Raw genomic sequence first — 23,255 nt, forward strand, 5'->3', positions numbered from 1 at the left:
GAGATGAGCACAAAGGCCATCTTCATTTCTTCAAGACTGGGCATTTTCTCAGCAACTTACACATTCACTCCATGGGTTTAGTATACTCCCACAGCCTTTCCATAGGAGCTGAAGTCCAAGAGGTTAGTTTGCATTTGGAAAGTTGTTTTCCTAACCAAAATGACCACATTCATTGTGGTTATTAAGGTCTCTGGCCTTAAAATTGGGCCAAGTTTGATGAAAAAAAAAAAAAAAAAACCCTCATGAAGTTTAAGAATCAATATGGTTCATTAATTCATATTAATATTAACCAAATATTTCGACTTGATTTGGTAGAAAATATTTTTTTTACAAGTATCTGGTAGACTGTTGAATCATTTCTAGACTATTAAATCATTTCTTGGGAAGTTGCATAGAAAATACTTTCGGAATTTGTGGTTTAAAGAAAGAACTTTGTCTAGCCTAATGAATAGCAATGGTAACACAGATTTAGGGGGTGGAAATCTTGGGGAGCTTCTGTTGCCTTCTGGCAGTTGCATACCGATTAGTTAAGTATTGGCCTGATCAGCAAAGTATGGATTCTGGAGGGAAGAATGATGAAATTCCTCTATAGGAATTAGAGTCCTCTGTAGATGAGGGGAAGGCATCTAGGCAGGGCAGAAGAGGAACTTGGAAGCTCTCAAATATGTTTTAAGAGTTTTCAGTAATCTATGTTGAAAGTTTTCAACATTGAGCATTGAGCAGCCATTTTCCATTAAAACGGTAGAAATAGACTTTGTTAACACTTCGCAGAGACATGGAAGACAGACGGAGCCAATCCGCAGCCTGCCAGCATGGAGGGTTCCCCCAGGGTGGAGCCCAGTGCAACCTTGCCCTTGCATGGAGGGCATTTTCCTAGGGCTTAAGGTTTCACAGCTGTGACCAGGCCTCTCTTCTGAGTCCTCAGTTGCTGAACTGAAAGTACTTTACAATACTTCAAGTCTTGTGGTTACAGACCCTGGGGAGGAGGAGATGGGAGGAGAAGTGTGGTAAATTCCAAAGCAGGGAGGTTCGGGGACCTCCTGACTTAGGAAATACCAAGGTCTTCCCATAAATGGAACCAGTCTGTTGTTGGTATATTTATCCACAAATGATAAAGTGAACAAAAAAATCTTTGATTTTTTTTTTTTAGAAAAGAAAGAATTGAACAGTTTGACTGAGTACCTACCATGTGTAAGGTCCTCTCTATGCATATGCAGGGAGGTATAAATGCAACCCAGTGTTCCAGGCCTCCAGTATTGAACCTCAAAGCGAGACCTGATTCTTTTCAGTTTTTGAATTCTAATTATGTAATAGCTGCTTCTCTCACCTTGCAATCAGTATGGATCATCATGGGAAAATCCATCTTTCAAAGAATTCCTTGAGAATATTTCCAAAAATTTCCAGCACTGTTTTCAGCTGACCTTGTCTGGTGATGCGCCCCTAGGCCTGATGTCTGGACCTAACTGTTTCAACAGCGCCCTCTGCTGGTCCTGTATGCCTCTGCTGCTCGTGCCAAACCTCTGCGCAATCTCCAGAGGTGCTTCTGTGACTACCACTCTCTTCATGGCCACTTCTGGGGCCAGTGTAGATCTCTGCTAACTAGCCCGGGGCTAACTCATCCAGATCACATGACTTACACCTTCTCTAAGCCCTGGGGCTTCTTCCAGCACACCAGTCCGGACTCCTCTTTGTTTCTGGTGACTTGTCTCTCAGGAGGCCCTGTCATCCTTTCCTACCGTTTAACCTGGTTCTGTGCCGCATAGGTCCACCTAACATATCTCAGCATCAGTGGATTTGCCTCAGTGGATTACTAGGGCAAAAAGTAAAGTGATACTTCTTGTTTTTTCTTTTTCTTTCTTTTTCTTTTTTGGAGATGGAGTCTTGCTTTGTCCTCCAGGTTGGAGTGCAGTGACACCATCTCAGCTCACTGCAACCTCTGCCTCCCAGGTTAAATTGATTATCCTGCCTCAGCCTCCCAAGTAGTTAGGATTACAGGTGCCTGCCACCACTCCCAGCTAATTTTTGTGTTTTTAGTAGAGACAGGGTTTCACCATGTTGGCCAGGCTGGTCTCGAACTCCTGACCTCAGGAAATCTACTCACCTCAGCCTCCCAAAGTGCTGGGATTACAGATGTGAGTCACATGCCTGGCCATCAACTTTGCTTCTCCTGCTAAAAGCCCTTGTCTGCTGACAAATACTCTGAGGATACCTAAGAATAGCAAGAAAGACAGAGCCTCTACTGTCACATGTGAGGGAGTGGTGGTGTTGAGGAAAGGCCGCTGTAAGCAGATGGGAAGGATTTATGGATACTGAAGGGGAAGGATGGGGGAGGGATGAGGAGCTGGTAATCAAGGTCAGGGAAAGGATGGTGTCAGATGCATAGTGGGTAAACTAAGCTTCGTCCAAGGGGAAACTAAGGAAAGGACCTTAGAAGCATCCAGATAAGTTCCTTGTGTGACCAAAGAGGACACTGAGAACCCAATAGATGACGGGACTTTTCTAAGGCCGCTCATTGAACTAAGCCAATTAAAGAATTCCTAGTCCCTTCTGAGATGTTCTTCCCATCACATCTTTTAGCTCTCCCGAAGGGTAAAGAAAAACAATGAGGACGAAATTGTAGGGAGGTTTTGAAGGAAGGGAAATTAGGTTGTCTCCTGATCCCTCTCATGAGATGACTTCAGTCTTTAGGCCATAGGTGGCCAGGTCTTCCCAGAGTGAAGAGATGGATGGTCCTGGCAGTATAGAATTAAAGCATTACCACATTGAGCTGTTAGCACCATTGGGAGTTAACGTTACATTGCTCTCCGTGGATAGAGTGATGGATGCAAGACTGTCAGCATAAAGGCCCTGGGCTGTCCAAGTCTGGTCTTCCCAGCAGAAATTTCTACTTAGGCAGTTAGAAGAACTCACTGTAATACGTACATACAGTAGCCAATTTATCCAAGGCCTGTTATGTGTGATTCCTGGGGACTCAAGGCCAACCAGAACGTAGGTCAGCAGCCTCGGGTGAGGGGGCAGGGCAGAAAAGCATCACCAGTAGGGACACAAACAAGAGAAATTGCAAAACCGAGAGAGTCTTAAAATTTGGAATCATCAATTGTCGTTGTTAAACTAATCTGCTTGAGTAGAATTATGCATCAAACTGGTTAGAATCTGTCTGAAATCCTTAACTGCAAGGGATTTAACTGCACACATCAGTGCACAGTCAGTGATAGTGGTGTTCTCCTCACTGGGTTTTCTGTTAGTTCCAAAGCAGGGTACAGAATTGAAAATGGAAGCCCCCAAGAGCAGCTGCAGGCAGGGATGCTGTCACTCTGACCCCTGGGCCTCTCCTCTCTGTGGCTGCCTCCAGGACACACGAGGAAAAGCAGATGCCTCCCCTGGCAAGTTCTGTTGGAAAGATCAAAGGTGGGGAGTATGGAGCAACCAAGAGCGTGACTGAACATTGACAGAGTCAGACTCAGCACTCACACAGCAGAGCCATTCTCTGGAGACACTCAGGGTGGTGCTGCTGGGACTCACATTAAGACTTCAGATCTTAAATGGGTATTCTGCACTGCGAGACAATCCTAGTAAAGTCATGTTGCTACACTGACTTTTACTGTTTACCGTCTTCTCCTTTTCTCAGATCTCCATATACCCCTCCAGGCATGGCTGATGATCTGGTGTCATATTTCACAGCAAAAGCAGACACAAACAGTCAAGGATGACCTCTTCCCTCCACTGATTTCACCAGCACATACAGTTGGTCTCAGCCTCCGCCTTCTCCCAGTGGCTGTGGAGTACTCATCCCCACACTCCTCTTGGGTCAAACCTTCCACTTTGCCCCATCTCATCTCTTTTCACCTCCTTAAGAACTGTCTCCTGCAGTTACCCTTTTCTCTCTTGACATCAATTTCCCCTTTACTCAGCCATTCCTACAGCACGCCTGTGTCTTTTTCTTTTTTCTTTTTTTTTTTTTTTTTTTGGAGAAAGAGTCTCGCTGTGTTGCCCAGGCTGGAGTACAGTGGCACAATCTTGGCTTGCTGCAACCTCCACCTCCTGGGTTCAAGCAGTTTTCCTGTTTCAGCCTCCGAGTAGCTGGGACTACAGGTGCACACCATGCCTGGGTAATTTTTGTATTTTTAGTAGAGACAGGGTTTCACCATATTGGTCAGGCTGGTCTCAAACTCCTGACCTCAGGGATCCACCCGCCTTGGCCTCCCAAAGTGCTGGGATTACAGACATGAGCCACTGCACCCAGTAGCAGTGTCTTAATATCACCCATTTCACCAGCTACAGCTCTCTTCCTCTGCTTCAAAGCACAATGTGTTGAAAAATGGGCCATACTTCATGTCTCCACTTCATCACCTTCTTTTTCCCCTCAGTTTGGACTTTTACTCCACCACTCTTGGAATGACTGGCCCAGGTCACTGACAACCAACAGCTTGCCAGAGTCAAAGTCAAATCCAATCCCCTTGTCTTACTCAACCTCTCAGTGACATTTGCCACAGCAATCACTTCCTCCTTGTTGAAACATCTCTTGTCCTCTTGGGTTCCATGAGACCAACGTGCCTGGGTTTCCTTTCCCCTTGCTCTCCTCCTTCTTTTGGTCTGCTTTGCTGGTTCTTTGACCAAATATCTCCTGGCTGTGGGCCACAGGGCTTCATCTGGCCTTTTTCTCGTGTATACTCTGTTCTTAAGTGAGCCCATCCAGACTTCTGATTTTTAAGTATTATTTAAATGCTGATACTCTCAATTTGCATTTCTAGTGTGATCATTAATATTACGACTTAGATGTCTAGAGGCATCTCACATTTACTATGTCAAACTCTTGATTTTCTCCCTCAAACCTGCCCTTGCCCATCTCCGGAAGTGGAGCATCATTTACCCAGCTGCACAGGCCCCAAACAGTGGAGCCATTCCTGTTTCCTCTTTCCCTCAAACCTTGAATTCGTTGTTTAGAGCTTCCATAACAGATTACCTCAATCTGGATGGCTAAAAACAACAACGATTTGTTCTCTCACTGTTCTGGAGGCCAGAAGTCCAAACTAGGTGTCATCAGGGCCATACTTGCTGGAGGCTCTGGGGGAGAATCCTGCCTTGCCTTCTCCTAGCTTCTGGTGTTTGCTGGCAGTCCTTGGTGTTCCCCGGCTGGTGGCATCATGACTCCCAATATCTGCCTCTGTGTCACATGGCCTTCTTCCCTCTCAATGTGTCTGTGTCCAGATTTTCCTCTTATAATGACACCAGTCATTAGATTTAGGACTCATTATTATCCAGTTCAACATCTTAACTTGGTCACATCTGCAAAGACCCTATTTCCAATTAAAGTAACCTTCACAGGTTCTGCATGGACGTGGATTTGGGGAGAATACTATTCAATTCAGTACAAACTTTCAGATCTAATTGATCAGCACATCTTAGCCCCTCCATCTCCAATGATTCTTACCATCTGCTCCCACAGCCTTTGTCTAAACCTGAACCACCTGCACCACCCACACCACCTGCATCATCTGTATCACCTGCATTACCTGCACCGTGTCCATCTCCTGCATCACCCACACCACCTGCATCATCTGTAGCACCTGCATTGCCTGCACCATGTCCATCACCTGCATCACCCACACCACCTGCATCATCTGTATCACCTACACCACCTACACCACCTACATTATCTATATCACCTGCACCATGTCCATCACTTGCATCACTACCTCACTCTTGGCCTCTCCTCATCCCCTCCAGTCCACGTTGCACATGTCAGCCAGAGTAACCTTAACAAAGTGTACATCAGACAATATGATTCCCTTAGGCAAAGCCCTCTGGTGGCTTCCCGGTACCAGAGAATAAAATTCACCTATTTAAATTGGCTTAAAAGAAGCTCGGTGATTTTGCCTGCTCTCTGACTTTACCTCCCTTTACTGTCCCCGTAATTCCTGGGCTGCAGCCACACTGGGCTGCTTCCCATCCCTCCATCAAGCAGAGCTGTGCCAGCCTTTTCTATCACTGCTCCTTCTGCTTGAAACACTCTTCCTCCAGATCTCCACGTGACTCTCTCCTTCTCTTCATTCATGTCCCAACTCCCGCGTCTCCTCCTTAGAAAGCCCTTCCCCAGCCTGAACTAGCTAATGTGCCCTTTCTCTCACTTGGGCCTAGTCACCCTTTTTCTGTTCAATATTGGAATTTACCTTATTTATTTGCTTATAGATGATATTACTTGTATGATTTATTATTTATTATGTCTGCCTCTTCCCAGTAGAACATAGGTTCCTATGAGCAGCCAATTATTTTTCTTGCTCACAAAAGAAAACCCCTACCCATTGCTTGGTGCAAAAATGCTTAGTAAACATTTTGTCTGACCAAGCTGGGCTAGCTTTGTGCTTCATGGTTTCCGCCCTTCTTCCCACCCTTCCTACCATTCATGTTGTAATGGTAAAACCTACTGTGTTTAGACATTAAAATCTTTTGTATAAATTATTATATATTAAAAATTGAGGAGAAGAAAATGGTCCATTTTTGTCCTTCTAAAATTGTCTAATTTAGCTCCTCCAGAACATCTCCGCTAATTCGCTGCCACCGCCCACTCCTTGCATCCACAGGCACATGCTCATCCACAACTGAACACGCTTTAAACACACCCTCTCCCCCTCAAAAAAAACACGCCCTCCCTAATAAGAAGCTACCACTCACTCCCCGACCCCTTTCCCATGGAAAGGCATTTCTAGATGCGTATGTAGGATTTTGTGGAAAGAAATACAGAAGGGTTTTAAAAATTATTATTTTGGTTTGTGGGGAAAGTTTGCCTATGCCAAGGAGGTGAATATTGTTTCACATCAGGCTCGAGTACCACATCTTATCCACAGGAGGTAACTAATGCCCCATCGAGGAATTCAAAGTAAAGCACACAAAACCTCCCTCCCTCCACTTTTTGGTTATAAAGTTGAGCAGTAAAGAAAATGATCAGGAAATTCAAAGTGTGTTCCATGTGTGTGTGTTCTGCATATTAACCATTTCCAGAGCATTCATTGTATTTTCAGAGGCCTTTCTGAGTAATAATGATTTTGCTGTCAAGAAACTCTGACCTGGAGTATTATATTTCTTGAATTTTTAGAGCACTCTATTTTAATTTTCCAACTGGTTCCTGTTATTGTCTCCCACAAACCTGTTGTCACCTTTCTGTTTCTAACCTGTCTCCTTCCTTTTTGCCCAGACAATTTCTGGAAGTCTTTTAAACTGGCTCATCCTATGGCTTCACCTCTCACTGACCCCTGTCCCCATTGTTCTTTGGCAGAAGTCACGTTCCCCCTTTATCCTGGCAGTATGTTCTTGTTGCATTTCTATACCAGCATAAAAGCTGATGACAGCAGCCATGGAAGGGCTGAAAATTACACAAAATCAACAGGAACAATGTGCTGCTCCTCATGAGTCCACAGGCAGGCCAGGCTGCATGTGTCAGTGGATGGAGCCTGCAATTTAGAGGCACTTATCTGGTCATAAATCCTGGCTCCTTTACTGTCTGTGACCTTAGGTGGATGTTGGACTTCTCTGAGGCTCAGTTTCCTCATCTGTAAAAACAAGGGGATATGTTTTTCTGGAATGATGGGAATTAAGATAAATAATAGGTTCTCAAAGATTCTTGATAAGTTTCATTTTAAATTCAATATATAATCATTCCTTTAAGAATCTGAACAACACATGTGTTTAAAAAAATCTATGAGAACAATTTAGTTGACAGTTTTAGTTACTAATTTCCTTGAAAGATGAAAGCAAAGGAAAGATACTGATTTTACCATTCTTCATGTATTTTTCATCACAAATAATGATAGATCTGCTGAGCCTTTTTCCCTCAGTCTATAGGAATGTGATTTTTTTTAGTGGTTACAGTTAATTGCAGTTAGAGAAAATCTTAGGTTAACCTGAGTAAGGAGATGAATGTAAAAACTGAAGGATAAGAACACACCTATAGAAAGGTAAAAACAGACAAACATCCGCTCTGGTGCATTTGTTCGTTGCCTCATCAGCATCTTGCCAATAACACCTTTAAGAAACTACCCCTTCACATTCTGGTCATGTGCTTTGAGTGGAACTTACCACCCCTTATCCCTACCATTGTCAAATGATGAGTTTGTAGAACGCCTGGGATGCAGTTCATGTCAGCAAAATGCAAGGATTTGGTTGGGGGCCCTAGGATAGAAACATCCTCTGTCGTCACTGGAAGTTTCCAGAAATAATGCCCTCTCATCCTCTGGATGATGTGTGGTGAGATTATAAGACTAGGTGGCCTTCCCCATCTTTTCTATTTGGCAGTGAGACAGAAATGACATCATGTGCTTCTGAATCAAATGAGATCTGAATCTAGAACTGTCACTGTCTCCAGATACGTGAAATAGCAATTCCCTTTTTACTCCAAGCCAGTTTGAGTTGGATTTTCTGTACCTTGAAAACAAAAGATTGCCAACGGATGCTCCATTAAGATGGAAGCAATTAGGCTGGGCGTGGTGACTCACGTGTGTAATCCCAGCACTTTGCGAGACCTAGGCAGGTGGATCACCTGAGGTCAGGAGTTCTCGACCAGCCTGGCCAACATGGTAAAACCCCGTCTCTACTAAAAATACAAAAAATTAGATGGATATGATGGTGGGTGTCTATAATCCCAGCTGCTTGGGAGGCTGAGGCAGGAGAATTGCTTGAACCCGGGAGGTGGAGGTTGCTGTGAGCCAAGATGGTGCCATTGCACTCTAGCCTGGACAACAGAGCGAGACTCTGTCTCAAATAAATAAGTAAATAAATATGGAAGTAGTTTAAAAGCAGTTGAATATGCCAGTAGATCACTATACCAAATGTCCTGCCCTATCCAGACTAAAGTTGAGCTTCTGTAATCATAACTATTATCCTAAATTACCTCTCAAGAAACAGTATGTCAATTCATAGACTCAGTGAATACTGTTACCATGATCTATGTATATGAAAATCCACTTGTCTGCATTGACCAATTATTTTCAGTTTATTAGATGTTAACCTTGAACAAGTTACTGAACCTCTTCATGTCTAGGAAAATGTTCTCGGTTGGTTCAGTGGGCAACAGGCAGACATGAGAAGTACTTGAGCTGGCGGAGTAACAAGTTAAAAGGGTATTTGGGAAGATTATTCTGGGAGAGATAGGCACCTTACTTATATTCAGAGTTTTGAATTTTGTAAATTTGGTGTCTTACTTGTTTGAAGACCATCTCCTCCACTTTAAGGAGCAAAACTTCGTAAGAGCAGGGAGCATCTCTCTTTGTTCACTCAGCACATACACAGTATCTGGACGTAGTAAGAAGTGCTTTATAGATACTGATTGAATAATTGAATTATGGATAGAAGGAGAATATAAGAACAGAGAATGAAGAAAGGAAGAATATCTCGGAGACAATAGCTGCAACCCATATGTGCAGCACACAGCATGGCCGCTGGAGAATGGAAAAGAAGGGATAAATCCAACAGGTGCTACCAAAAGTTCACAGAATTTATTGACTGAAGGAGAAGAAACAGGAAGAGACAAAGAAGAGTAAGGTTATCCACCTGAGAGGTTGAAACCATGGCTATGCCATGAAATCAGTGGGAAAGTTAGATTGGGGAGCAGTTGGAAGGAAAAAAGCGTACACTCGGTTTTTAGATACGTTTCTTAGGAGAGGAGAATGTGTCATTAATATGGGCATGTCTAATAGGAAGTTTGAAATGAGGGGTTTGGGGTACTGTTGGAACTGGAGGTGTCAGGTTGGAAGGCATGGAAAAACCACAAGAGAGGGCATGTGCCCAAGAGGGTGTTAACTGAATGGGGCCAACCCTGGAATGAGGAGCCAAGGAATGAGCAGAGGTGGAGAGGCTGGAGAATCAGGGAGAGAATAAGGAGAGTGTTTGGTGACAGAGCAAAGCAGGGACCATGACAAGAGGAGAAGCATCTCCTGCTTTTTCCTTGGCATGTTTCATAGCAAAGCACAAACATGGTTACCCAGGATTTCGGGGAAATCAATGCAGATTGTGTACACATAGTGCTGCTAATCAGATTGTCTATATCAGTCACTTTCAAACTTTCTTACTGCAACCCACTCGAAGAAAAGCGCTGCTCCATATATTGTCACATAAGAAATGTGATGAATTTGGGAAAAGAGCACATTTTGAGGAAATCTAAGTTCCCGTTAGATAAGTAAAGGTTTTGACTTAAAATCCATGACAGTATGAGACTTATTTGTCTATTTAATAATGGTGTCATGCTCTCACACTTCAAAATTAGAGGAGAGATAGAATTAAAAGGAAAGCATTTTCTTTCCCCAAATATCCAAATAGCATCTTCTCTTGCAGCTTTAAGTGTTGGTTTATCAACTTGCAAGAGAAACTCAAGGCTTACACTTTGGATCCTGGCACTGGAGTGTAATTAAGCGCACGCTAGCTTTAGAAATGGACAGACCTGGACTCAAAACCTGGTTCTCACACTTCTTAGTTCTGTGACCTTTGCCAAGTTTCTTAGCCTCTTTGGTTTTCTGTTTCTTTGCTTGCAAATTGGGATAACAACATTTAACCTATGTAGTTGCTCTTATGTTGAAGAAGCTGCATTACTTATGGTACTATACTTAGCACTTGGTGGGCATGTGATGAATGGCAATTGTTATTATTGTCCTTGGTTGTGAGCATTAAGTTATAGACCACTTGTAAAGCTCCTAGCAAAGCACCTGGCACAAAGCAGCAACAAATCTTAATGATCTTTTCATAACAGCAACCAAAGAGTAGAAATACAATTGTAATCCAAGTGCACAGTAGTATACAAACCAGTTGCATGATTTTATCTTGCCTACAGTTCTTTAGAAAACTATCTACTGGGCAAAACAAAGCACACTGACAACATTGATGCTATTGGACAGATTGTGTCCGATTTGTATGAAATGAAAAATGATGCATCACTGGGATGGCATTCTTAATTCCCAATTCTTAATTCCTAATTTCTCCCAAATTGTCCTTTGGGACAATTTAGAAATGCCCCAAACCAGATGTCATCTCTCCAAGAGACATGCCTGTAGCAGTTTGATAAATCAAGTTTTGTAAAAGGTGCTGCTATATACTCATTAACTGGGATTGTTTTAACTGTGCTGTCGTGTGTGAAGCTGATCGTGTGTTCTTGCTTACATAGACATCGAGGTCCATGCCAACATGCTTCTAGTCAGACGTGCCCATCTCACCGCTTTTCAGTCTTTAAAGCTGTGCAAACAATTTTCTATAACTTACCAGAGTTTCTGCATATAAGCCGCCACCTAAATGGAGAGCGGCTTGGACAATGTTTATTTTTAAATTTAAATATGGTCTACGCTGCTAATTGGTGGCAGTAACCATGTGGAAGCCATTCTGTCCTAAAATCATAGATTTATCCCCAAGAAGTCCTTGTGCCATTTTCTGGAAAAGCAAATAACAAATGTTTTGGGGGCTTTAGACATCATTCACATGCACAGCACAACCCAATTCTCCATAATCCAGGAGAATCTATTGTATTAATATCGCACATGTGGAATACATACCGTATGTTTAAATTAGAGCTAGCTAATAGTTCTTATATCTGAAATTCTTGGTGGTGGTGATGGAGGGGTGGAGTGGGAAGCATCAGCTTCCTGATTCCTGTGCCTATTGATCCTTGCTTATGTGGACAGTGTGTGTGTTTTGTAATTTTGGATTGTGAGCTGTTCTTCAGGGGCTTTTTCCATGGGGATCCAGTGCAGGCTGAGGTGTGTGTTCCTCTACAGAGGTTTTTCACGTGCTTTTGTTGGGGTCCTCAGGGTTATCACTGGCCTAGGCCACTTTCTATTTTAACTTCTCCTTAGATGGGCAGACCACACAATAGAGGTTCAACCTGAGCCTCCAGGAGGTGGGCTGCAGGAGGTGGGCTGCAATCATCTGTTCTCAAGGAGGACATTTCTACCCTCTCCCACAACCCCACTGAGGCAGAGACAGACAAGTTTCTTAGTAGTCTCCTTTTGTAGGTAGGAGAATTTTTTCTGTGTTGCACTCTTTTACAAGTGATGATCCTTTGAGAGTTCCAGGTTTATGTGGGAGTCTCAATTCCCATCTCCCCATCCCCACTTCATGAAGGCCCTGGGCTTCTGCTCCTGAACCATGTGGATGTTATGATCCAAACACCATGATACTGACCGCCACCCCTCCCCTCAGGACAGCCAGCGCCAGTTCAGAGACTTGGTTCTGCTTTTCACATCCCTCTGTGTATTTGACCATGGAAAATTCCTTACTTTCTTGAGAGCTCATCTATGCATTTAGAAGGTTATTTGTTATATTTTACTCAGAATTTCTACGTTTTTACACTTGATCTTTGCCAAAAGGCTGAGAAGCGATAGAATTTCTACGTTTTTAATAACAAAAGATTTTTTTCCCACGATACTTCCTCTGCCAAGAACACATCATCACCATCCTCTGACAGAATTAAAATGTCTACTGGTGGGTGGAAGATGCTGTCTACATTCAAAGAGGAGTAAGGAGAAGGAGCCTCTGGCCTTTAGAAACTTTCAGATTTTTTTTTCTCTTAACTCACTCATAAGCTCCGAGAATTATTCTTTCAGTCATTCACTCAATTATCTTTACAGACATGGATCATTCAATAAAACTTAGTTCCTACTATCTAGGCTTTCATTTTCTGCAAATATATATTGTTTACAGCATCTGCTTTGTGCCACACAGGTGCTCATGCCCAGCAAGATCATACTACATCCCTGTCTTCATGGAGGACACAAATATTAATCAGATAATCACATCAATAAGTGTAAAATTGCAAATGTACTAAGTGCCATAAAGTAGATGTGTGTGGTGCTGTGAGATATGTAACAGAGGCTTTGCCCAATTCAGGCTGGAAAGTGCTCATTTGAAGAAGTGAAATTGGAAAGAAGAGTGGCTTTCACTAAGTTAAAAGAGGAGTGATAATTATTCCAGATAATGGAGCAGTATGTGCAAAGGCCCTGGGGTGAGGATGAATGAAAAAAGAAGTATGGTGACATGGAAGAAGAATAGAAAAATATGGTTTCAGAAAAGGCTGAGAGGAGCTAGGCCTAATCACCAAAGACCTTGTAGTTTGTATTAAGGAGTTTTGTATTTATCCCAAGAGCCATCTAAAGAGCTTTAAATCTTTCTAAGATCCTAAAAGATCTTTCTGACTTCAGTGAGGAAAACAAATTTGAGGAGGGAAGAGTGAGAGTAGAGACCAGTTGGGAGGCTGTTACAGTAGACAGAGTTGCTGGTAGCTCAGCCCCCATTTTGACTTTGAAGATGGGAAGACGTGGGACGGATTTGAGATTTATGTAGCCGATAAAATTATTAGGAAACAGCAGAAACAAAGTTTCAGGCTTACATAACTGGAGGGAGGGTAGTATTTCTTTACTGAGATAGGGAACACTAGAAGAAGACAAAGTTTGGTGTAAAGGTCATGGGTTTTTTAAATCAAGTTTGAGGCGTGTTTGAAACATATAACAGGAAAATAGAAAGAGACAATTGGATATTGTGTATATGGATCTGGAACTCAGAGAAGAGATCTGGAGATAGAAATATATGACTGATTTGCTTGTAGGTAATCATTTAAGTGGTAGGCCTAGATGAGATTTCCTATGGAGAGATTATAAGCTGTCCCCTGGATGTAGGAACATGAAGGTTATTGATATGACTTTAGATGGGAGCTGATTTGTTGCTGAGATGGGATGAAAAGCTTGGAGTAGGATGTAAGAGAATAGGAAGTGAGGAAACGAAATCAGTGAGTATAGACAACTCTTTCAAGAAGTTTGCCACTGAAGTTATATAAGACTTTAATGGATGTTTAAAGGAAATTTGATTTCATTGTGATTGGAAAGCAGAATCTTTTAAAACAGGATGTCAGTGGAAAAATATTTAAATGGTTTATTGATAACGAAAAGGTAGCCAAGATAGAGACATCAGCCAGCACAGAGAAGACTCAAAGGCACTGAACCAAGGTTGACTTGTAATCATAGCTAACATTTATTGCAGTCTCACTGCTGTGCTAGGTGCCATTACAAATGTTTAACATGTATTAAAAGTCTGAATCCCACAAAACCTCTATGAGGTAGGTATGATTACTGTCTCTTGAGGAATGTGGGAAACCAGAGAGACGACCTAACTTGCCAGGGTGGGAGAACAGTGATTTGAGAGCAGGCAGTCCGGTTGTGGAATCCATGGGGTTTTTAAAAATTTCCTCTTTAATTGACAAATAATAATTGTAGATATTATATTCTTATGGAGTACAATGTGATGCTTTGATATATGTTTATGTCATGGAATGATCTAACCAAACTAACAAATCTATCACCTCACATATTCACTATTTGCATGTGTGTGTGTGGTGAAAATCTACTCTTGTAATATTTTTTAAATACACATTCTCAGCGGTGATGCTATACTGCTTCTCAGTATAGAGATGCAAAGTAAGGTATTTGAATCATCCATGAGCCAAGATACGGGCTTGTCTATCTACAGATATTGAAAATGTTATCGATTGTGCAGTTACTTTGAGGCAAAGTATAAATTAATGCCGACTCAAATATTTGGTTAAAATTCCTTCGTGATTGTGTGTAAAGGGTGGCAGTAAAAAAAAGAAAAAGAAAAAGAAAAAAAAGTCCTTCTCGGCTTTGTATTATAGAGCAAGACAGACATAAATGGAAGTGTCAGGAGAGCAGCTTTAGCTTTAATCAGTGGCCTTTAAGAAATCTGTGTGCATTGTTCATTTAAATGCACCTGTAACTGCACGGGGGCCTCACTGCTGAGAGTGTAAGAGGTGAGCAGAATTCACAGCCGTCTGAAGCACTCACACCTCTCTGCCGAGAAGTGTCATCTGTGAGTTTCGTTAACCAGTGTCCTAAAATATATGACCTTTTCCGGGTCCCTGGGGAGTGGCTTTAACTGCAACCCATGTGTGTTTCTTTTCCTCCTAAGGCTTTAACAACACGGAGAGAACATGTGATAAAGAGTTTATCATACGGAGAACGGCTACCAATCGAGTGCTGAATGTCCTCCGTCACTGGGTCTCAAAGCACGCACAGGTAACTCAGGGCCCTGATTGATTACTGTCAGGGATTTTAAAAAATCACCTTTTTAAGTCGTGACACATGTAAGACACCTCCCAATTCTTTGGAGTTAAGTTTGAGACCTTGACACTGGAACTTAGGAAGGGAAGAAGTAGGCTAGGCATACAGATCAAAGCAGACACACGTGTGTTGCCAACATCCACTGTTTCAGATCTGCAAATGACATGACATGGTGAAACGGGGCTCCCCTGTCCCTGCCTCTTCTGAGGAAACAGCCCTTACCCATGGGCACCTGAGCCATAGAAAGGCCACTGTACTGTGCCACCTACCCTGGGAACACCTTTCACAGGGTCTTCTCTGTAAGTGGAGCTATGCTTGAGAGGCTGCCAGCTGCAGGCACCCCTGCCCCCCACCCAACTAGAGGCAAGCACCGCAGTGCCCCCAGAGGCAGACAGCAGGTGTCCCCTGGAGGTCAATAATACTCTGGGATCTGGTCAGGGAGTGCTCTCTGGGCCTGATTCTAGAGCTATTTTGCCTCATGCCCTTTGATGTATTGGTTCCCAATGCTGTTTTTAAATTGTGTTACACTGACAGGACACCCAATTGTGATCTGTTTATGCGTTTTCAGTGCAAGTTTGTAGAATTTATTCTCCTTTTGCAAAACAAACCAGGTGCCACTTTGTTCCCCTGGTGTGATGCATGCATAGTGCTTTTCTTACCCACTGCCACATGCCAGGCCCTCCTGGACACGCACCTGCCTGGCACCCTGCAAGGAGTGTTTGAGAGAGAGAATGGGGCCCTGCATGGCTCAGAGCAGAGCATGTGAAGCATATATTAAAAGAAATATAATTAAATTGTCAGTCCACTAATGAGACTCATGTGTTATAACAGAAAAGGAGAACATACTCCCAGGTCTTTATTATTAGGTTGGTGCAAAAGTAATTGCAGTTTTTGCCTATACTCAGAGGCCGTCGGATGTCTGCTGTGTCATCCTTGGTAATGACAGTCTATTCAATAGGGTCATCATGAGGGCAGGCTCCTGAAATCCCTGTGGTAAGATAATTTACTAATTAGGAAAAGTAGAATTTAAGCCTCACCACAAGTAAGCCCATAAAAATTCTTAAATATTAACTAAAATAAAGAAAGATAGCATACTAAAGAATGTAAAAATTCCATCTTACACACATCTTAAATAAATAAAAAAGGTGTTTTAATCCTATATGAGTCAAATTCCAAGAACCATCTTAGCGCATGAGAAATGTCCAGTCTCTTTTCCCTGTAGTCTCAGTGAGCTGCTGGTAAATCCATTTTGCCTCACTGCAGATAAAACACTATCATGAATTTTAGCATTTACAACTTTTCCACTGTCTGATGGTCCATCTTATTCTTCTCTGATTTTTTTACTCAAGAATCTGGACATTTAATTCCTGGGCACAGTGGCTTCTAAGATGCAAAGTAGCTTCGATAGACAAGGCTGAGCTGGTCCTCTCACCTGGCCTCAGCTCCCCTTCTCCCTTCCAAATCTTCTCCCCAAAGCTCTCCAGCTTTGCTCCCCTATCCACCTGACTTCCCTTTTCTCAATTCCCAGGGCCCTCTTTTTCTAGTTATCTCAAATAGGAATCCCTCCCAATTCACATATAATTTTTACAGTTGCTACAAAAATACCCCAAAGCAAATGACAGTATGCTGAGTGTTTTTTATTTTTGGTAAAGAAAACTCCTAGATGGGGAGAGATTCATGTATGGAAGCCCTCGTTTACAGTAAAGAGTTCTACAGTAAGGTTTGCCACCTGATTTAGCAGCTGAATTGTTTAGGCATTTCAGATGCTTTGCGACCTGAGTGACTGCAGCTGTGCTTATACATGAGCCAGCACGTCCACTCCAATTCCAGTTAGAGGGATCCTAGCTCCTCAGACTCTCCCTCCAGCAGGGGCATAGGTGAGTGATATAAACAGCTCAAGGATCCAGTCTTCTCTTCCGACCTTACCATGTGTAAAATATAGACCCTGGCTATTTCATTCACTGATGTGCCCAAGGAAGTCTTCCCATGAAGTCTCTCCTTACCTCCCCTGTGTGTGTGAGTGGGCCTCAGGGACTATGGTTGGTTATCCATGTCCTGGTGTAACCTTGTCATGTGCATCTCCTGTCACCTTCCTCATCTTCTCTGTATGAGCACATGACCATGTGCAGGACATTTCTGCGAAATGTCCACTTATTGGGAATTGCTTCAGGGCATTTTTTTTCTTTTTTGCTGGCTTGAGTGTCCAGATTCCCTTTCTTCCTTTTACTGACTCACTTATGGCTGCCTGGTCATCATTTGTCCTCCACAATGGGCAGTCTGAGCAAATCAAGGCAGGCTTTTGGTGATGGATTGGTAAATGGTTCAGATAGACAGAGCTGCTCTCAGTTCATGGTCCTGGGGCCTCATTGGGTGCCTCCTCTCACCAACTGTGGGCCTAGCATGAGCCATTTCATTCAGAACACATGAAGGTGGCCCTGGCTTTATGGAGCCTAAGCAAGCTGACTATTATGGTGCTTAAAGAAAGAGTAGGGCCGGAAGCGGTGGCTCACGCCTGTAATCCCAGCACTTTGGGAGACCGAGGCGGCCAGATCACCTGAGGTCAGGAGTTTAAGACCAGCCTGGTCAACATGGGAAAACCTCGTCTCTACTAAAAATATAAAAAGTAGCCGAACATGGTGGCAGGTACCTGTAATCCCAGCTACTCAGGAGGCTGAGGCAGGAGAATTGCTTAAACTCGGGAGATGGAGGTTGCAGTGAGCCAAGACCACGCCATCGCACTCCAGCCTGGGCAACAAGAGCAAAACTCTGTCCCCCCACACCCCCTCTTCACACCCTCAAAAAGAGTAACAGCCCATCTTGGTATCTTTATCCAAGTTTATCTGCAGGTCTTTACTCTCCCAAGGCAGCGTCTAGCTATATTTGGGACTGCTGGTCCGAAAACCTACGCTATAATCCGACTGTCAACCACCCTCACCCTTATTGTCTTTGGTTTTCACATCATAAAGTGAAGGGCTTGGATAAGATGATTTTTAATTATCTGATTCACTTTTTACTAGTTGAGTCCATTTCAGGAAGAATATAGCAGTATCGTGGCAACCTGATTATTTTGAATCAGTAGCTTTTAAAAAATGAGTAGGAAGTTGAACTCATCTCAAAACTACAGCCAAGCATGGTAACAATTACATTTTTTCTCACATGGTAAACTACCCAAAGAGGCCACTTTGATTTCTAGAAACAGAAAAGCTGTAGCTCTACATCCACCAAGATGTAGATTTACCCACAAGTAATCTAGACAATCAAGGCTACCACAGAGAATTAGATAGACGTCATGTATTTATTTATCATTTTTCATCTAAGGTAACTAATATTGGCAGATACTACCCTGACCTTTATTCAGGAGAAATAAAAAGTTGCACAAGTATGGGGCTGGGGTTGGTTCTCCAGAGAAGTAAGAGTGCCCCAGGATACCACCTCCTAACTCTACCCCCGTGTGGTGCTAGGAGAGCATTTCTTCTAGAGCCTTCTAGTTTTTTCTTTAGTTAATATTTTGGGAGGCTTATGATGTCCCAATTTTAGAGGGTTCTAAAAATCTTCATACGGGAATACTTTCTGGCCTATTGCTCCTCATTTTGTTACTCGTTCTCAGTCATTTGTTGCCTTTTCAGTTGAAAGTGAAGCCACAGGCCCAAGCTGGGTTTCTGCCATGTGCCTTGCCTATAGATCAGCAGAGGGAGCAGCAGCCCAGAGTCAGGGGACCAGTGTTCTTTCTCCAGCTCTGCCACTGTAGCTCCTATGGGGCCCCAAGCTGGTCTCTCGGCCTCTTCGGGTGTTAGTTTCCTCTTCTGAACATGAGAACAACCATCTCCGCTTTACCTCTCCCAAGGATGTGATGAAGTTACAGGTGATGTTGAATTAAGCATAAAGCATGATATTGATGTGTGCGATGAAATTCCTTTCGTCTGCGGACAGGAGCGATGCACTTTTCATCGCCCTACAACCAGCCCGTAAGCCCCTTGCTTGTCTCATTCATCCTTGCATCTCCTTTCACATAGTTCTGCAATGCTGACCACATGGCAGATGCCCAGTTAACACTTGTGAAATTGACTTCCTATTTTAATGTTTCCATTGTTCATTCTTTCCTGGAGGTCGTTTTCTAGCCTTTAACGTTTCCAAAGTCAGCCCAGACAGAGACTAGAACCACTAATCGATCAGAAATCCGGGCTGTGTGTTTAGACAGTCTAAGTAAAGGAAGTGTTTTCATTAGATGTCTACACACTTCTTGAGCATCTCCTGCTGGGAGGCCTTACATATCGTTTACACAATTCCCAGGTCCCTGCAGGTGTCAGACCTGTAGTGCTATTAACCAAGTGCTCCCGTGATTGCTTTTGTCCTTTGTGCACAGACAGATGAATGGGGGCTGGCTACAGCCTTTCGTGTATGATCTATAGCAATTTTGGTTTTCCTCAATTATCTTATTGACCAACCAGTTCTGAAGAGATGTTCTGTCCAGTTATTCGAGGAATTTCACAGAGCATGAGTGACACTGGTAAAAGAGCTGCAGCTGTGTCTGCAGGTTACCACTGGTTCCATCAGGCTCTGAGTACAGTTTGAGTGACAAGTGACTGAGAATGAAACAGTCACATATTTTCTTAATTGTAGGCTTGGGGGAATGTTTTTAGAACATGAGATCAGACAAAAATGACTTACCTACATAAAAATCTCCTCCCCAGAGGAGTTTGCAGAGGAATACTGCTACTCCCTTTTCTGTTTTCTCACCTCCTTGATTCATTCACTAATAAGAATTGGACACCAGAATGTTCCAGACATTGGGGTAGGTGTGGGAGTGAATAAGATCCACGCAGCCTTTGACCTCAAGGGGCTTTCAGCCATTGGGAAAAGGCCCACTAATAGCCACTGGACTTAACAAAATTACATGTGTGGCCGGCTATTAAATCGAATTCTTCTGATTGTTTCTGACTTTCAGGCAGAGGACCAAAGGCACAGGGGCAGGTAAAATAGGTAGCAACAGCCTTCGTGGCCTTAATTGAGTGGCTAGGTCACCTACACAAGACCAGCTAGGAGCTCGTGAAATCAATCCTGCTAGCAATTGTGATCACCCACCTGTGGGAATTGAGGCAGAAGAGGTCAAGGAGAGAGTGGTTTCCAGAGAGAGTTGTCTGTAAGTTCCTACCACCATGGGGAAGGCGAGGAGATGCTTCCTTTTCACTTTGAACCACATGAGAAACGCTTCAAGGAACCCACCCAGCTAGCCTCTCCCCTGAAAGGTGCTCGCTGGGCAAAGTGAAGAGTGGTGGATGTGCTAGGAGTGAGATGCATTCACATGTGTTTCAGTGAACCAGGTGGATCCATGGGGAGTCCGATCTGGATGGCCCCGCATCCTGCCCAAGAGGACTGCCTGGAAGGCTGATGTGTAGACAGAGGCTGGGTGAGGCGGACCACTGGCAGCCCAGGGCCTGGGGCAGTTGAAAGTGACTCACAGGAGGACAGACATTGCCAGAGTCAGGGGAGCTGGCCCTAAGTCTCCCACAGAGAGACTTTCTCACGAAAATCTCACCAAAGATTTGGTGAGACCTCTCCAAAATCTCACCAAAGTGCCCCACACGGGAAAAGCTGGCCACTTCTCACCTGCCATATCTGGAGAGATCCAGGGCCGGGCTCCCCCTACACTATCATACCAAACTATTGCTTTTCCCTGGACCTGAGCTGTGGGATCAGAAGCAGTAGCCAGCTAGTGGGGAGGTGGTGGAGAGAGCAGAAAGGGCCTCCTGTGCAGGTCACTGGGCTGGAAGCAGCCCATGCCAGGGCCAGAGGGAGGCTGGACTGAGGTTTTGAATATACTGGACTGGACATTTTGACTGTTGAAATGAGACCATTCTTGTAACTACAAAGTACTGGACGACATTGGTGCCTGCCCAGAACTCCATGCCAGGTGGGGAAGGATAGACTGCCAACTGCTTTGCTGGGATTGGCATGAAGCAGTGATGCCGTTTGATGCTTCCATTGTTACTTACGGTGCAGGGAGTCTAGGGTGCCTTGGGAGAGCAGTTTCACAGAATCTATCAAAATAGCTCAGCTGTTATATTTCTAACTCGCTTCAGTCCTCTTACATTCATTTTATGGTGAAGAAAGAGATACATATTTAGCGAACAGTGAATAACTTGAGTTTACATTTCAATTGATATGCTTTTTGGCATTTTTATTGAAATATCACATACCCCATATAACATACCACCACATGTGATGGTGGAAATGTTCATTCATTTTATGGTGAAGAAAGAGATACATATTTAGCGAACAGTGAATAACTTGAGTTTACATTTCAATTGATATGCTTTTTGGCATTTTTATTGAAATATCACATACCCCATATAAAGGGCGCTAAACTTCAGTGTGCAGCTCAGTGTCTTTCTGCCTGTGTATACACCCATCTAACTGCCACCCACCTCAAGGTCTGGGACTCTTCCAGCACCTGAGGGGGTCCCCCAAGTCTCTGCCCATCTTCCTGAGTGTTACCTGTGTACTATTAGTTTTAGTATTGCTCCTTTTGACATTATGAGCTTTTAATATATTCAGGATAAAATCCTTTATCTGTCCAATGATATTCATTTCCCCCAATTTGTTCTTTTACATTTAACATTGCTTATATTTTACATATATACACCCTTTTCCCATTATAAGAGGGTTTTGTATATACTATATGTTCCCTAATACTTTCATAACACAATTAACAAATAAATACAGTCTGGGGTAGAAGACAGGAATTAGCGGATCTCACAACCCCATTCTAGTCACTCATAGCAGCTGAGGTGAGAGTTTTTACATCTCCAAAAATCACAGTCGGAGTTAAATTCAGTCCCAGTGTGCCTCTGTAGCAGAGCTCTCAGAGCTGGGGGGACTTGGAATCCGTCTGGAGCTGTGACAGTAGGGTGATCTTGATCAAAACCCCTGCTCTGGCATTTATTGGCTGTGTCTGAGCAAACTATGCTCCTCCAGGCCTCCATTTCTTCATCTGTAAAAATGGGGATTGATAGCACTTTTTCCTTTGTATGATGGTGAGGATTATGTGAGTTAAAACATACAGAGTAGCCATTACAGATGGAGGTTCAAAGCACTGCGGATCCTGCTCTTGATAGAGATAATCTTGTAAAGGCAGCATCTGGTCCAAACCCAGACCTTCAAGCAGGCCAAATGCTGTTACCCATATTTGACGAGTGAACCACTTCAGTCTCAAAGGGGTTCAGTCAGCATTGCCCAGTTAAACTTGCTGTGATGGTGGAAATGTTCTATATCATGGTGTCCGGGACAGTAGCCTCTGGCCACGTGCAGCTAATTGCTCACTTGGAATGTAGCTAACGTGGCTAAAAAGCTGGTTTTGATGTTACCAAATTGAATTAAATGTAAATAGTCACATGTGACTAATGGTTACAGTATAAACAGCACAGATCTAGACCACTCAAAAGTACCATAGAGAAACAGACTCAGCTGTCAACATCCCTTCCAGTCTCCTGCAGTGCCTCGTTCCTCTGAAACAGGAACCCCACTGGTGGCCTCCACAATGGCTCCAGCAATAAGCCTGCTGAAGGGAGCACATCTATATTAGGTTTATGGAGAGAAAAGCAAAACCTTTATGTAACCTCAGAGTTGGTGTTATCTCAGAGAAGACAATGGCTTTTTCCCAGTGAGAAAACCAATCAATGAGCATCCGTCTGCCCCACAGAGTTTAGGTTTTGGGGCTGCAGTCCCAGGTCTGAGGTAAAGTGGGGACATGCCTTCTGACTCGTTAAGGTGGAAAAGTGGGTGCCAGTGTAATGGCCTCTACTTAGTTTGTTCAAGGTCTCAGGGATCAGATTTTCCCAAAATGTGAGTGTACACAGTTTGTCTCTTTTGTTTCTTATTTTGACAGATGGCAGGGGCCGTTTCTACATTTTTTTGTTTATTTTTTGGCATTGCCTAGTGAAACACACAATTCCGTGTTGATCAGAACCCTGAGTTCAGGTTTGTTCATTGCTGCAAATCTGAAATGGAGGTTGGGCCAGGACAAACAACACAGAATTTTCGGTGTGGGCGGGAGAACAAGAAGTGAAAGAAACAAGTGGCTACTGAGCAGGCAGCTGCTGTCACCTCTCCTGACGGCTCCTGGCCTGCTTCCAGTCCTGTCCCTCCTCGCCCATC

The 23,255-nt window shown here is 43.5% G+C and overlaps 1 protein-coding gene across 2 annotated transcripts in view; it reads left to right on the plus strand.

Moving 5' to 3' along the window:
* Nucleotides 1–23,255, plus strand: part of RASGRF2 (Ras protein specific guanine nucleotide releasing factor 2) — a 269,826-nt gene that overhangs the window by 196,911 nt on the left and 49,660 nt on the right. For both annotated transcript variants that reach the window (XM_012477557.3, XM_064376089.1), the window contains one exon: nucleotides 14,950–15,056. In XM_012477557.3, the coding sequence (XP_012332980.1) occupies nucleotides 14,950–15,056 (107 nt within the window). The remainder of the gene's footprint in view (nucleotides 1–14,949; nucleotides 15,057–23,255) is intronic.

The sequence above is a fragment of the Aotus nancymaae genome, unplaced genomic scaffold, assembly GCF_030222135.1.
Source record: "Aotus nancymaae isolate 86718 unplaced genomic scaffold, 86718_ANA_hifiasm-v0.15.2.pri h1tg000014l, whole genome shotgun sequence".
Taxonomy (NCBI): Eukaryota; Metazoa; Chordata; class Mammalia; order Primates; family Aotidae; genus Aotus; species Aotus nancymaae.